Raw genomic sequence first — 17,500 nt, 5'->3', positions numbered from 1 at the left:
AGGGCGAGGTGACTTGCTCAAATTTTAAAATACGTGTCTTTCTAGATAGAATTCGGCAGTTAACTGGTTAACAGGATTTTAATAATAAAGTTTTCTTACCAAAGTGCTGAAAGATTGATTTGTCAAATTAAAACCGTTACATCGCGATGTCCCAGGTTTGAGACCTTTCACCAAGATGAGGGTAATTTTAGTCGATCGATATTTGAACGACGAGGTTTTCTGGCTAAACTTTTAAATACGTGTCTTTCTAGAGTTCGGCAGTTAATCGGTTAATCGAACAATTTTAGGAATAAAGTTTTCTGGGCAAAATACAAAAAAAGTTGATCTGTCAAAATACAACAGATACAGTTTATTATTCTTATTATTCATTCTTATAAAGATTGTTGTAAACAGCTGGGAAAGACCCAAGAACCAAAAGAAATAATGAAATAGACTTATTTGACTATTTGTTACAGTGTTTTTACTGTCGTACTCTTAACACCCCCCGCCCAACCCCACACACATTTTAAACATTTAGGCCAGAACTCTCATCCTTTAAATATTGATTAAAGATGACCCTCAACTTGTCAACAATTCTCAAACCTGGGACTTCAATGGAGTCTTAAAGGAAGTCCAAAGTTTGAAAGTTTTTGACAAAATGATGACCATTTTTATCCATCGATATTTCAATGACGAGTTTTCTGGCCAAATTTTTAAATAAGTGTCTTTTTAGAGTTCCGCACTTAATTGGTTAATCTATCGATTTTAGGACAACAATTTTTTGACCAAAATACTAAAATAATGTTCTGTAAAAGTACAACAGATACGGTTTATTATTCTTATTATTCATTCTTATAAAGATTGTTGTTGACAGCTGGGAAAGACCCATGAACCAAAAGAAATAATAAAATAGACTTATTTGACTATTTGTTACAGCGTGTTTACGGGCATAATGATAATGTTATTTTTCTTATTTTCTTTCTCTTGGGGCTAAGAAGGTGTATTAATAACAATTCAAGATATTGTCATTATGGTTAAGTCGTTAACATTTGACTCCTGTTGTTGAGAATGACAATAATGATCTCAGAACGATAACATAATAAATGTAGGTACAATATAAAACAGTTTAACCGAAATCCAAGGAAATTGGTTCTTTATTTCGGATTAGGCAGATTTTGCGTTAAACAAAAAGACATAGGAGAATTTAAAAAAAAAACAAAAAAAAAAAAAAAAAAAAACAAAAAACAAAAAACAAAAAACAAACAAACAAAAAAAAAAACAAACAAACAAACAAGGGATCGTTTACCTTCTTAGGCAGTTCTCCAAGCGTCCTCTCATTCTTAGTTAAAATACTTACTTATCACGTATAAACTGGTATGGGTATATGTTGAAGCTAACAGGATACCAAAAGGTAAATTTAGAGTTCAGTAAAATGAACTTTTAAGGCTATACTATACACTCTATAAATTTATATCTATGCTGATCAATAAAAAACCCATGTATAGAATTAACAGAAATTTCCTATTTTTTAAACTAAAAATTCATACAATTATATCTCGAACCAAAATCATTCACTCTAACATAATATCGTTTTAAGAGGGTTGTTCACTTATGAGATGCACCAGCAAAGTGTCACAGCACAGCTCTAATTTAATATGCCGGATTTTAAAAATTAATTATGAATAAAGTGTATCCATTGTTATAGAGCTTATTGTGTAGCCTACTCGACAATGGACATCGGGACACTGACTATATATAGATTTAATACTAATAAAGCGAGCCAATTTGATGACGAGTCACACATGTACGTTTTGATGCAGAATCTTTATTTTTTATTCATATGTTTATTATATTGCTAAAATATAAGTTTGATAATTCAAAAATTAAGCCAGATTTTAAAAATTATTTAGATAATTATAATCAGTATGGTATTGATGGTGATGATAATAGTATTAATAGTAATAATAATATAATATATAATAATAATAATAATATATAATAATAATAATAATAAATATAATAATAATAATAATAATATAATAATAATAATAATAATAATAATAATATAATAATAATAATATATGATGATGATGATGATTATAATAATAAAATAATATAATAATAATAATAATAATATGAAATATAATATATTAATAATAATAATAATAATAATAATGATGATGATGATGATGATGATGATGATGATGGTGATGATGATGATGATAATAAGCGTATAATGAAGATGATAATTTTATCATCCTTCAATACAAACGCTCAATCACATATATTTGCTGAAAATAAAAAGCCGTCAACTAACTGCACAGAATGTGTAATCACCGTCTTGGTCATTGTTGCAACTAGGTATTAAATTGCACAGTCAACAAACCCAAGAAAACTTGTAAGCAATTTTTAGGTCAGATAAAGATCTGAACAAATATGTATGAAAGGTACCAGACAAAGCAAGCTCCCTATCTTAATTTGAATGTTTACATCATTTTCCCTAATCTTTAGTTGCAGTGAGCTTACCCCAAAGAACTGAAGACTTCACATGATAATATTGGAAGAGGAGATAAACTAGTCAACATTAACTCACTCAATCCTAAAAATTGGAAAAAAGTGTATTAAAAATGAACATGTGCATATATAGTTTTATTCAACTATCATTAACGTATAAAAACTAAAATCATTAGCTTTGATACTACGCCTATAATCTGTCTCAGAAAAAAATGTAATAAATAGGCATGGGGTAAAAGTAACCCGGGTAAACAACGGATATAGTCGGTGTTAGGGTTGAGTGAGTTAAAAAAAAACAACTAAATATTTCTTTTTAAAAAAATATTTTTTTTTTCAAACTTTTGCTCATGTCGGCGTGGGTGATGACTTCATTGGGCGTTGACAACTCTGAATCTATGCCTGATGTCTATACCTACTATTTGTATCTATATATTTTCATCTTTAAAATGTTATTTATTATTGGTTTATCGGTCAATCGAACTGAACATCAATTTGTCAAATAGTCTATAATCAGTGAATTTGTTGAAGTTTTGTGTTTAAAGATTTTAGACCAATTGTGTCATTAAAATTGATCGACATATCAAGTAAAAACTTTCTGCCCATAATTTGAAAATGGTGTTTTGTCAAAAGGAAGGTGGCACACTCCAGGAACAGATGCAGACATTGATTGCACATTATATCCACTTTTATCTGTTAGTTATCCTATCAGCGAGCACATTTGTGCACTTCCAAAATCTTTCAATGTATATATATATATATATATATATATATATATATATATATATATATATATATATATATATATATATATATTATTATATATATATAAGTTGTCCACCGGAAGTGAAAGGTCATCAATCACAACTAAGCGATGTACATTTGGCTATCGCCAGGGTTAAGTCTTATTTGATTATGAAATTTAATAAAATTAATTGGTAATTGCTGGAGTTTATAGGAGCAGTTAATAGGCCATGTCTAATGATAAAACCTTAATGTACATCAAATTTAATGAGCGTCTGATTTTCAACCTTTGAACTTCCGACCTTCTGTCGGTGATTCTTTAAATAGGCTCTATCCAGTTCAATGCCAACTCTTTTTTTCTGAAATAGTCTGATCAACCAAACAAAAGGCCGTTGTTGATGAAGTAAAAGCAACCGACAAGTCGTGCACAATAAAGCTGTCGGATACTATCCTTCTCTTATATGTAGATTTCAGTCGTTCTGTCAAATTATTGTCCAAAATACGCATCTATCTGTCTGAATGAAAAGTCTGAAATAAGAGGACATTCAAACCATGAGATCTGAAACGTTTTTACTCAACAGACTCACTATCTGACTTACACGCCACACACTCCGTCGTGTATCGCGGCTGTCTCATATGGCGGTAAATAGTCAAACCAATCTTGAAGGCCAGCAGAGACGATGAATACGTTATGAGAACGGCTGAAAAGTTAGAGTTGTCCTTTCCAGAATCCCAGTTTTTGGATATGCTGCCAGCCAGAGCCACCACCACCACGATGTACGGAGTGATAAGGTAACGGGCAAATCGATCCAAAAACACCATGTCAATGATAGGCAGTACAACGAGAAGAACGGCCAAAATGGACAAGGCCAATATCCCGGCGTTATCTTCACATAGAACTTTGTCGCCACTGTGTATCAAGACCATCTGGAGATTTCCAAGTGTGACGAGGTTCACCCATGCCATTTGCATACCGACACCATTCTGTAAGAGACCTCTGTGAAGCCAGATATCTGTCGTACGTCCTTGTTCCACCAGCTTATGCGAAGCCCGATCCAAAGCACGGATGGAGATGGCCAGTAACAAATACTGAAGCAGAGTGTATGCGATGAGGATTGCCAGAGACGCCTCTATTTCTCCTCTGTCGAATGCGATTAGCGACGATACGTTCAGAACGGCAATGAGCATCCGGACAATGAACACCGTGTTCGGGATGTATGGTGGGTCTTTGTAAGCGGGCTGGCCATTAGATCCTTTGAGGCAGATGTTTAATACTGTGAAGATGACCCAAGCAGCTTGCCAAGCGTAGATAAACCCCCGGGTACCGAATGTCCAATCGTCTGGCGTGGTGGAAGTGGAGTACTCGTTGATACGATCTTCAGTACTGTTCTTGAATATTGCTGTGGAAGGAAGGGTGTGGATACGTGATGTAAGACATGATGATACATCTTTATTGTCCACTATATGGACATCTCAATGGTTTACACTTCTCGAATAATATAGGCATATAAGTATGGGGTTATTATTATAATGTAGTCATCCCAGAAAGGTTACTGAATCACAATACACACAGACAACCTTCGTAGTTCAAAGTACGTACACAAGTGAACATGATGTTTTGATGGGTTGAAATTAAACACTGATAATCTATACATATCGATTTCAAATAACTTTACTCACGCTGTCAAATGTCTCCTTCCATCAATACATTCTTCTTCTTTTCTCTTCTCTCTCTCTCTCTCTCTCTCTCTCTCTATCCCTCTCTCACATACACACACACACTCTCTCTCACACGCAAACTCTCTCTCTCTCTCACACACACACAAGCATTCTCTCTCTCTCAAACACACACACACACACACACACTCAAACCATCTCTCTCACACTCTTTTCCCTCTCTTCCCCTCTCCAACTGTCTCACTAACATTTCCTTTAATCACCCCATAGGGGAAATTTGTCTCTAGGGTCTATTCCAAGGGAAGAGTCGAATAACCCAGGAGTCAGCCGCAGTGCAGCGCCGCAATTGAGCTAGGGTGAGGTGACTTGCTCAAGGCCACACAGCACAGCGGCAGGTGATCGAACTCGGCAATGAATGAATGATGGATGCATAAATCTTAATAGATAAAAAAGAAACTTATTTTTAAATTGCAAAATGAATTCAATTAAGATTTAAATAAAACAAAACAAAAACAAAAAAAATAAAAATAAAAGAATGTAATAAAAGAAAAAATATAATTTCCCAACTTACTTCCATCGGGACCGGCCCAATAGAGACCATTAAAAATGAATTGTGTGATGACGACCAAGAAATTGGCGATGGCAAAGGCTGGGTAAAACCTCATTTTGTTCAGATAGAATGTGGGCTTTTTCTCACAGCAACATCTCTTTTCCATTTTTGCTCTGAAAAAAAAAGTTAACAGCTACTAATTAATGAAAAGGGTCCCGATTGGTCAGACACCAATGGATCGGGATCGACCCCGGGTGAAGTCGAGATTATTTGTGACCCTCCGCCTCAAAACTGTATTAAGTCGGGTTGGTTAAGATGTTGAAAATTCAATTTATATCCAGAAATATCAGACTTGTGTTGAGTTTGTATGTTTTATTGAGGAGAATGGATACCATTTTTAGGGTGCTAATGCCAGCAGCTTATATTTTTGATCAGTTTAACATTAAATCCGACTTTAAGCATATGATTCGAACCGACATAATACCGTTTTGGGACGATGGGTCACATTTTAAAAACCTCATGTCCAGCCAGTAGTGATTGGGTAGCTGGGTCTGTTAGATCTGGTGGAAAATACTTTGTGATAGACAGTTGTCCTTTCCAAAGAGTGCCAAGCAATTACTATTATCTGTTTAACGTCACAGAAATCGGGATAAACTCCGGCTCCATGGGCCGAAAGGCTCTGAAAGACTGCATGGCAAAATAATATGCAGTTTTTCTAAACCCCATAATCACGCATGAAATATAAAACAGTGATGCTCTTTCAGCTTTTTATAAGCTAGTCATATCATTTTGATTAAATAACTATGTTCTTATCTATCATTGACATAAATATAGATGATTTATATGTTGTTTTTACCACAAAGCTAGAGGATTCTAATGTAAATTAACTTTTCTAAGTGTGTCGCGACTGGAAAGGGAGCACACTGTGTGTATTTTCTACAGAAATTATAAGAGAAAGCTGAGAAAAAAGATAGATATCAGAAATATTATGTGTAAGATTTGCGGGAATGGGCGGAGAGAAAAAAAAATGGAAATATTAGGGGTGATTAGATACCCGACTATTAACATTAACTACTATTATAATGGGGGCCAGTTCAATAATATGTTGTTATTAAGTTGTGTATTGATAGCCAAATAAATAGAATAAATATATAAATGATGAAATTTGAAGCGCATTGAGTAAGGAGAATCTCTAGAGATGCATTATCAAAATGATCGTATTCTTCTGTATTAATTTACAAACTCAAGAGTATAAATGAAATGCTGTGGTTTTATTTTAAAAAGATGATAAATATTTTGTTTCTTAAAATTCTGTGTAATAGAGCCCAAAAGTTTTCATTTGAAAATAGCCGTGTATTGTTTTTTCATACATTTTAAAAAGACATTAACATTGTTGTTTACCACTGTATCATTACCAGATACGGATTGCTAGTAACACCTTGCTTTAAAGGGGACACCTGTAGGAAGTGCTCCTAATATAATTATGTGCCAGGTACTTTGATGGATTCTTTCCCGTTAAATCACAAAAACAGGGATTTTCTGAATTTATACCAAATAATAAGAAACGATATGTTAAAAAAATTGTGATATTATTAGTATTGATAATCATAGTATTTTTTAAATTATGCTTACATCCTGAAACACAAAGTCATCAACAGCTATGATAGGGTTTTGTAATCAAAGTTCAGAAAAAGCAAAAAAAATGCAATGGTCTAATGTGGTCCATATAATAGTAGCAGTAGTAATAACACACTCTCAATAAAATGAATATTTACAGGAAATAAAGTGAGTAGAAAAGTGCCAGAAGACATTAGATAATAAACATTTTTTCGCGGCGATGGGGGCTCGAACCCACAACCTTACTGATACAACTCCGTCTGGCCGCGAGAGAGACGCTATACAGTCGATGCTATCCACCACTCCAAAAAAAAAAAAGAAAAAAAAAAGAAAAAAAAAATAGGTTTCAAACGTAGTGTCTTTCCTGAGTCCGTCTCCCGACTTCTTGAGGCCTTGGGTTCAACACACACTAACTCCGCGAAGTTTGTTTACAAGCCAGCAGTGATGCTTAAGCTAAATTCTCAAAACAAGCATAATATATCATAGAGACGGTTGAGACAATGAATAAACCCCGATATTGGGGGTGAATATTAATTCAGAAAAATGAGTTGAACAGGCACTTATGTTGATAATAATAACAGGTAATGAAGTGAGTAGAAAAGTTCCAGAAGACAATAGAGAATAAAATCTTTTTTTTTTTCGCGGCGAAAGTTTTTATTCTCTAATATCTTCAGGCACTTTTCTACTCATTTCATTTTCTGTTTTTAACAACATAATTGCCTGCTCCACTCACTTTACTAAAATGATTATTTACAGTCTTTTAAAATAAAACTATTGACTTAAACATGATCAAGACTTAGTAAACTTTATAATTTTGCCAACTTACAAAGTGGTAGAGTTGGTTTGTTCTGAACTAGATGCTTTGGATTGTCCTGGAATTGGTGTGGATGAATGGGACGTCTCTTCAAAGTCTGATGATTTGACAGGCGAGTTCTTGCCAGGTCCTTTGTCTTGACCAAAAACGAACCACCCCCTGAATCTTTCTGTCCCGGACCGCCACCAGTGGGCCAATTTCTTTCTCATGGATGTATCTTTCTTACCCAATGAGTCTATGGCTCTAGAATTTTCCTCAAAATGTTCATTTTTGACAGCTGAATTTGATGCTGCTTCTGCTTTACTTTCCGACTTGTTATGGAAAACAGGCTCTCCTAGTTTTGAAACGGAATTGACTCTTTTGAAAGAAGTAATTTCATCCTTAAAACTTTCAAAAGTCTCACCATATTTACCACTAGTTGCCTCAACAAACGACTCTACCTTTGACGTACTGCTATCTACTGTTATTTCTCCATCGTTTGCATCCGAGCTGCTTTCCAGCTGGGATGTAACGGCGTCTACGTGCACGTCTTTGAAAACGTGGGCATCTTTCAAGTTAATTGAAGATGTCCTTTCGAAATCGAGCGTTTCTAAAATTTCACGCGACTTTGATTCATTTACGACAACTTTCGTTGCTTTGCTAGAGATTTCATCCATGAAAATCACGTCTTCAGATTCATCAGTATCGCCACCAACACCATCCTTAACCACAACACGACTGTGTACATGTTTCTCATACACTGTTTCGTGGTTTGACGACATACTTCCGACATCGTCTTTGCTTCCTAAAACTTGAACGTTACTTGAAGTTTCATTTGTCATGCTCACCATTTCGGCGTTTTCCCCAAGGGATAAGCCTTCCTCCGTCGATTCGACATCTTTCTCAATTGAATTTTCTTTATCATTCTTTTTAAATCGGTGAAAAATGTTAGAAAATTTGGTACGTGAGGCCATTTGATCACGTTTCTTCACGAAGATTGAAAAAGATATATTTCTCACGTAAAGTCAACTTAATGCACAGGTCACCTCCGTCTAAAATTTTAGTGTATCGTCATTCCAAGATTTTTATTTCAATTATGGGTGTGATTATGGAATTACACGTCTTCTTCCGCAGTTTAAATTATCTGCGACATGTGAGAGCAAAGGAAATGTGTTAGATTTATCGTAAGTCCATAAAACTGCACAGAATAAGAAAACACTCAGGTTCTTTTTCCACAAACTAAGACACTTCAATTCCCAGCCGACAACGAACTGTCACTAATCCCTGGGTCGTCTAATACCGAACCGCCCATCTAATGAATGGCATTCACAAATTGATAGCCCCTTGGTCAATATAGCAATGTATGAAGTATGTGTGACAGCTGACAACAAACATATTCAATACAATGAAATTTCTTAATTTATTTTAGAACATTAATGTGCACATAAATATATAAAAGTTGTGATAATTTAATTTATCTACATTTGGCATTTATCTAGACATTTTATGTGCACTAACGAAACAACAAACGTTGAAAGTGTCACATCATAGGCCATTTTATGGTAATCATTAAAACTACTGCTGCATAATTTCCTCTTTAGTTCCCTTATCACTTATGTAATACTTAACGATTTGTTTTATATTGTATATTTTGTCTTTAGCCTTTCAGGGGAATGCGTTTATCACTGATTGTGCCCCTTAGTTGTGTCTAATACATTGTACTCCGTAATGTGGTCAACACAGAAGCAAGCAATATTTCAAAGGCCTAGTTAATGTCCACGAGATAACTCATAGAGACTAATAAGCCACTGGATATTTCAGTTTAAGACTCCGGAGAGGTAGAAACCAAATGGCCTTACTCACTCTTCTTAAACATGCGGCTGTGTGGTCTTGTGGTATGACACTCGCCTTCGGATCGGAGGGTCCAATGTTCGAGTCTCGCTCTGAGCGGCGTATAGTTGTGTCCTTGAAAAAGGCTCGTTACTCAGATTCTCTCACATAACTTAGGTGTAAAATGAATACCTGATCGTTAACAACGTTGTCTCTGTCCGGAAAAAGTGAAATATCACCTCACAGGCATCAAATCATGCCTTGTTACATTGTTGGCTAGGGACCCCTTGTAAAGCGCTTTGAGCAAGTTTAATGGATATTGCTCTATATAAATGCTTACATCTTTTTTTCTTCTTAGGATGATGGAATGACTCACTAAAAGAGAATGAGCATCACTGTCGATATGCCTCGAGAGATACTATGCGATTAGTTAAAAAAGTCATAACATCCGCCAGCCGTATATAACGTATCAACACAAAATAATGTGTCACCTTAAACGTTTATAAATAGAACGAAATTGACGTCACTCAGCTCTTTGTTATTGTTTTAGAAGCCATTTTTATGAGTAGACTAGTTCCCACTAAATTGTATCAGACAATTAACGTTCATGGTTACACATCGTTTTGTGTGTTGGCGCGTTATCTCCGGCTGGCGGAAGTTTTGAGGTTTTTTTTGGATAAACGCATAGCATCAATAGTCTGATCAATACAATTTAGTGAGAAGTAATCATAAAAATAGAAGGCTAAAAACAATAACATAGAACTGAGTGACGTCAATTTCGTTCTATCTATAGAGCAAAGACACACAGCCACATGAAAAGGACACATTATATTATAGAGTAATAAAGAGATGTTTGTTTTAAGGGTTTTATGGCGCGTGCGAGACATTAAGGTCATTTCAGCGGCAGTAAGAAGGAAGAAAATGGGTAGATCTAGTCATCGAATTCTAGATTTGTAGTAATAATAATAATAACAATAATAATAATAATAATAATAATAATAATAATAATCTTTATTGTCCAAATTAAAGGCAATTCATGTGAGGTAAACAATGCTCAGTTTGGTTCATGGTATGAACATCAACACATTTACAAATACAGACACAGCCATACACGAACATACACGCTTGCACATTGTTTCTACACGTGTATACAAAAGAAATGAGCGTACATACAAACACATATACATACATACATACATACATACATACATACATACATACATACATACATACATGCAGACATACATACAAACCAGCATATCATCGTATATGCATGCCTACATTCATACATACATACATACATACATACATACATACATACATACATACATACATACATACATACATATATACAGACACACACACAGACAGATAGAACGATACGATATATTTGCTGGGACAGCAGATAACCATATTATAAATATAGTGTCCTATATTAAGAAGAAGATGGCAATGATTGTGATGATGATGATGATGATGATGATGATGATGATGATGATGATGATGATGATGATGATGATGATGATGACTACGATAATGATGATGATGATGATGATGATGATGATGATGATGATGATGATGATGATGATGATGATAACGACGGCGGCAATGTCGATGATGATGATTCACGACACTGCTTCTCGTTATTTTCATTGGTTGTCTCATTTTTCCACAGAAGATTTGTTAATTAATTTTATGGCGGTTGGAATGAAGGTTGTCTTATGTCGATTTGTCCGACATTTTGCTTCTAGATACCGTCTTCCGGAGCGCAGAAGTTGGAATTTTTCGTTCAGCGGATGCCTCTTTTCGTTGATAATGTTAAAAGATTTCTTCTCAACTGCATTAATATAAGTTGTGTCAATGCTTCTAAGGTCTGTGTTAATTATTTTTGAAGCCTCTCTGAGGGTTCTATGTAGTTTGGATTTTTCTTTTGTTCCACAGCTTCCATACCACGTTGTGATGCCAAACGAAACGATACTCAATATTAATGACTTGTAGATTTGTATCATGGTCTTTCTGTTCACATTGAAAGACCTTAATTTTCTGAGTATATACAAGCGCTGGTTACATTTTTTGATGACATTGTTGGTGTGCGATTCAAATCTTAGACTGTTATCTATAATTACACCAAGGTATTTAAACGTTTCAACAGTTTCAACCGCCTGATTGTTAATTTTTGTTATTTGTCTTGCTCTTTTTCCTATTTTTCTGTGATCAAACAATTGTTCCTTTGTTTTTGTTACATTGAGCTCTAGACAGTTATCGGCACACCATTTGCTGAATTTACTAACTTGCTCAGTGTATTTAAATTCGGAGACGGAATCATTGAGCAGGCCGAGTATTGCGGTGTCATCAGCATACTTGATGAGTTGGCAGTTATCAAAGCTAGCCACACAATCGTTTGTATAGAGGATGTAAAGTAGAGGTGAGCTTACACACCCTTGTGGGCATCCGTTTGAAAGAGTTTTTACTGATGATATATTTGAGCCTACTCTGACATGTTGGGGGCGATCGATGAGAAAGTTGTTATACCAGTTGATGAGGTAATGGGGAAGGTTTAGAGCATGCAGTTTACTAATTAATATGTTGGTTTTCATGGCATTAAAGGCAGACGAAAAATCGACGTATAGGATTCGGCAGTAGTTGGCGGGTGAAACATCCAAGTGATTTGATATTGAATGCATCACTGTGAGGAGTGCGTCTTCCACACTAAGATTTTGTTGGTAGGCAAACTGATATGGATCAAGTATGTGTTGGTCATATATAAATTGCAACAGCTCTCTTTTCAGAATCTTTTCCAGACATTTCATAATAATTGATGTTAAAGCAACAGGTCTATAATCATTCAGCTGAGTTGGTGGATTCTTTTTGGGTACTGGAATTATAGTCGATGTTTTCCATATAATTGGGATTTTCTGTTCATCTATCTAATAAGAAGCTTACAAGAAAAATAAAGACCAAAGGGACTGGTTCAAACAGAGAACAGATGAAGATTCCAAGAGCACACCCTCAGTGTACTCGGTTTGTTTTTGTTTTTAAGGGTTTTACGGCGCTTGCAATACATTTAGGTCATACCAGCGCCAGCAAAAAGGATGAAAATCGGGTAGTAAACACATTCTAGATGTACATTTAAAAGGACTTGAGGAAATAGTAAGACAAAGGGGAATGGTACAAATAGGGAACAGATTTATGTAGATTCCAAGAGCACACTTTCAGTGTACTTAGTTCGAGATCACCTAAATATTTCGCCCAGACACCAGCACAAGATCCCACTAAGAGGAATACATTCATATGTTAACAAATCACATGTTAAAAATACAAAAATAACAGTACATAACAGAGAGCTGATTTACAAGGAAAAAAAAAATATAATCTCCCAAAACTATAGCTATACATTCAACTGTTTGCCTCCCAGGCCAAGGACTCCGGCCAGGATCAGGTAAAACTAAGCAATCTCATTCCAAGACAAAGGCAGAAAGCAATTGGAAAACAGATACAGGGAGATAGAAGATACAGCAAGTACCTCCCAACCCACTATGTGAGGTCGGGAACCCCACCCAGGTACTCGGTTTGAGATCACCTAAAAGTCTCATCCAGACAAAAGCATAGGTCACCACTAAGAAGAAAATACTCAAATGATTACAAATCGTGATATTCAAAACAAAAATCATATCCGCCCATAATAGAGAGACGATTTCATCATCATTGCCTTTTTCACCCTGAGTCAGGGTATAGGCCACAAACATTTTCCATCCTTCTCTATCCTGAGCTAACTTTTTTTTTTTTTTTTTTATCTCATTCCATGTCTTCTCACTTCTCTGTATATCAGCTTCAATTCTTCTCCATGTTCCTCGTGGCCTTCCCCTTGATATTCTTCCCTGAGGGTTCCAGTCCAATACTTTCTTTGTTAGAGTGGAGTCATTCTTTCTAAGCGTGTGTCCAATCCACCTCCATCGTCTTCTTCCTATTTCCTCTCCCGCTGATTTCTGCTGTGTTCTTTTCCATACTTCTTCATGATTTACAATGGAAAAAATCTTCAACTTCCTAAAACTATAATCCTACACTTGACTGTTTCTGTTTGCCTTCTCTGGCCATGGATTCCGGTCAGGACCAGGACAAAAAAAAAATAAAAACAAAGTAAAAAGTAGAGAGAAATGAAAATTGGAAAATGGATATAGGATGAGGGAAATCAGAGTGAGTGCCTCCCTGTCCACTATGGGAGGCCGGAAAACCCCATCTAGCCCTGCCCAATATGGGAGGACAAAAGAGCCCACTCAGGTAATAAAGAGATAGCATGGCTGTTTGTTTGTTTTCTTTTTAAGGGTTTTACGGCGCTTGCAACACATTTAGGTCATATCAGCGCCAGTAAAAAGGAAGAAAATGGGACAGTATAAATGTTCTAGAATTACAATTTAAGCACCCTAGAAAAAGTAAGAAAAGGGGGTAAGGTACAAATAGGGAATAGATGTAGATTCCAAGAGCATACCATCAATGTACTTATTTTGAGATCACCTAAAAGTCTTATCCAGACACGAGCACAGAATCCCACTAAGAGGAAGATACTAAAATGCTTACATTATAAATTCAAAAAAAGCAAATATAATAATACATAACAGAAATGATTTACAAGAAAAAAAATCATCTCCCAAAACAAAAACTGTTTGACTGTTTCCCTCAGCCAAGAAATCTGGCCAGGGCCAGGACAAAACAAAGCAATCTCATTCCAGGACAAAGACAGGGGGGCAAGTTGGAAAACAGCTGTAAAGGGACAGAAGAGCAGTAAATGCCTCCCTACCATAGCACTCTAGAGACGTGCAGTTCGAGCGACCGTGGCCAAAAAAATCTGGAAGGCCCATGGTTTTTTTGAACTGGGGGAAGGGGCGAGAGTTGAGTTACCTCGGTTACCTGCATGAGATGGCATTAATTACATTACTCAAACACGCTCGTACGCATACCAAAGCTATCTAGAGTTTTAAGACTAAAACGCACGCGCATACACACACACACACACACACACACACACACATACACACACTTAGCATCACCTAGGTCAAGTAGTGCCATATGTCACACTTTTAAGAATTCAGTCTTGCTTGTACATATTGACCACTTGTAGTTGTGAATCGCCCTTATTCTGTTGTTCATTTTCATGGAGTGACCATTAAGTTTTGTTGTAGTTGTGAATTGCCGTTGTTTATTGCTCATTTTCCCTGTACAATGGATTCGGCAATGCATTTTAAGCAAATAATAAACATTTTATCATTATTTTTTTATCAATAATAACCGAAAATGTCTCGAAAATGTTGTTTTTGATTGCACTTCAAATTATAGACATGGCGAAAAGACAACTATATATAAATTTCATTCGGATCCAATTGAGAGACAAATATGGATTAGTGCACTGCCAAATAATATCGATTCGAGTGATGTTGCAGACTATATGGGTATCTGTGCCAATCATTGGCATCATGATGCTCCTATGAGACGGAAATCAAGGTATCCTTCACCTGCTATTCCTCCAAATAAATGGCTAAATACAATACCCCCTTCTTGTTTGCGAAAAACAGCACCATCTCGTCAGACATTAAATTCGACAAGTGAATTTAGAGACAGGCTTCGGGATATTGATGAGTTATCAATTTTTCTTAAGAAAGATTTACTTGAAAATACAGAAAATGAGTTGGGAAAAAACTTTAAAGATTATTTTGTTCAAGAGATTTCCTCTAATGGTGTTGTTGGACTGTCTTCAGATTCTGAGTTTAGTCTTCATAGCCGTGCTAGGATCGGTATGGTCCACTCATTTAGTATCTACTTTACAGTTAAAGAGGTGAACGATGATCACAGCATCAGGTCAATTCAATATGAGGGTTTATTTGGAATTAAACAAAGCCAACACCAGACTTTCTCAGATGGAACCTTAAAGCGTTGGAGTGAACTTACAGAAATACTTCGATTCTACACACTGGACTCCCAACTAGAAGGTGAGTTAACCTACTATTTTAATTTTTAAATGCGTTAGCGTCAGTTTTATTATCAACGTGAACATAATAATAATAATAATAATAATAATAATAATAATAATAATAATAATAATAATAATAATAATAATAATAATAATAATAATAATAATAATAATAATAATAATAAACAATAATGATAATGATAATAATGATGTTGATGATGATGATGATGATGATGATGATGATGATGATGATGATGATGATGATGATGATGACGATGATGATGATAAGAAGAACTATTACCCTTGTTGTGTTGCTGTTGTTTTTGATTCGTTATAGATTCACGAAATTAAAATTTTGAAATGCATTTTAAAAATAAAATTCATTGTTTCCAATCATGTATCGTCTATTTCATTATCTTCTACTTTTTTTTTCATTGCAGATGAAGAAAATGAATCCTCATTAGAGAAGTCTAAGGCTATCCAGAAATTTATAGAACGCCAGATTCAGCTCCTGAATGCTCAGAAAAATCAACGGATTTACTTTCCAGATGATTTAATTCTTGCTTTTTCGTGGTCCACGAGGTCAAGAGTGCTATATTCTTCTTTACGTGGTCACCTTTATCTCCCTTCTAAGTCCACCCTGGGAAAAATTACACGACAAACCAAAAATGTAGCAGATTTCACCATCTATTCTAAATTTTTCCAATAGCAGGAACTACGAAGCAGAGCGTGTGTTGTGCCAAACTCTGAGTTAACAGAGTATTTTAATTCTAGGGACAGGGATGGTTTATCTTCACTGTGCGAGTTGTTTTTAGAATTTTCACTCCTTTCATATTGTTTCTTTGTTAACAATAAATCAAAAATATGTAGGGCAAGATTAGCCGTAATTCTTGGCAATTTTGCAGAGACATTTGCAATCGATGTGTGTGTTCCTGTAAAGGCTATTCTATGCCTGTCCAATATATTTAAGAAGAGATTTTCAATTTTCAATTCGAAGAAGCAGTCGGATAAAGGAAGATGAACAAACTGAGGTCACAGTAATTATTATATCAGCTCTATTTCTCTGTGGATATCCATTTATCATCCTCATTATCATCATCATCATCATCAGCATCATCAACATCATCAGCATCATCATCAGTCCCACCACTGCCAACATCACCGTCTTTGCAACCATCATTATATTCATCTTTATTCACCACCACTACTTCCCCCACCACCACCACCATCATCATCATTATCATTATCATCATCTTTGTCATTATCTATCAGAATCATTATTGTCAATATATATTAGCATCAGTAATCACCGCAATCACCTTCACTTTCTTCATCATTGTCATTAATATATCAGTATCATCTTTATTGCCCTCACCACCATCAATATCATCATCATCTTCACCTTCATCATCATCATCATCATCATCATCATCATCATCATCATCATTTTCCATCACTACCAGCATAATAGTCTTTGCGATCATCATCATATCCATCTTTATTCACCACCACTACCGCCACCATCCTATTTAAATTATTAGCATCATTATTATCATCTTCATTCGTAGTCTACGTCACTATTTATCAGTGTCATCATTATTGTCATCACAAGCATTAATATCACCATTATTTTCACCTTCATCATTATTGTCATTATCTATCAGCATCGTCTTTATTACGTTCACCTTCTTTACCATTGTCATTATCTAACAGCATCATCTTTATTGCCATCACCACTAATATCATCTTCATCTTCATCATATCTCCATTATCTACCAACCCCAGCTTTATTGTCGACACCATCATCAATGTCATCACCAACTTCACCTTCATCATA

The 17,500-nt window shown here is 35.3% G+C and overlaps 2 protein-coding genes across 2 annotated transcripts in view; one reads left to right on the top strand and one right to left on the bottom strand.

Moving 5' to 3' along the window:
* LOC144957584 (uncharacterized) overlaps positions 1-8,845 on the bottom strand; it is a 12,190-nt gene extending 3,345 nt beyond the window's left edge. The window contains exons 1-4 of the mRNA XM_078888928.1: positions 7,905-8,845; positions 5,483-5,634; positions 3,822-4,634; positions 2,506-2,578 (exon numbers count right to left, since the gene is read on the bottom strand). Of these exons, the coding sequence (XP_078745054.1) occupies positions 2,506-2,578; positions 3,822-4,634; positions 5,483-5,634; positions 7,905-8,845 (1,979 nt within the window). The remainder of the gene's footprint in view (positions 1-2,505; positions 2,579-3,821; positions 4,635-5,482; positions 5,635-7,904) is intronic.
* A 6,296-nt stretch (positions 8,846-15,141) lies between these two features.
* LOC144957583 (uncharacterized) overlaps positions 15,142-17,500 on the top strand; it is a 3,113-nt gene continuing 754 nt past the window's right edge. Inside the window, exons 1-2 of the mRNA XM_078888926.1 lie at positions 15,142-15,682; positions 16,104-17,500. The exon at positions 16,104-17,500 is cut by the window's right edge and continues 754 nt beyond it. Coding sequence (XP_078745052.1) covers positions 15,142-15,682; positions 16,104-16,372 — 810 coding nt within the window. The 3' untranslated portion in view covers positions 16,373-17,500. The remainder of the gene's footprint in view (positions 15,683-16,103) is intronic.

Source organism: Berghia stephanieae, chromosome 12 (assembly GCF_034508935.2).
Source record: "Berghia stephanieae isolate SIO BIC M18660-M18661 chromosome 12, UCSD_Bste_1.3, whole genome shotgun sequence".
NCBI classification, from domain to species: Eukaryota; Metazoa; Mollusca; class Gastropoda; order Nudibranchia; family Aeolidiidae; genus Berghia; species Berghia stephanieae.
Note: the sequence above shows the minus strand (reverse complement) of the source record. Positions and strands in the feature narration are given on the sequence as shown.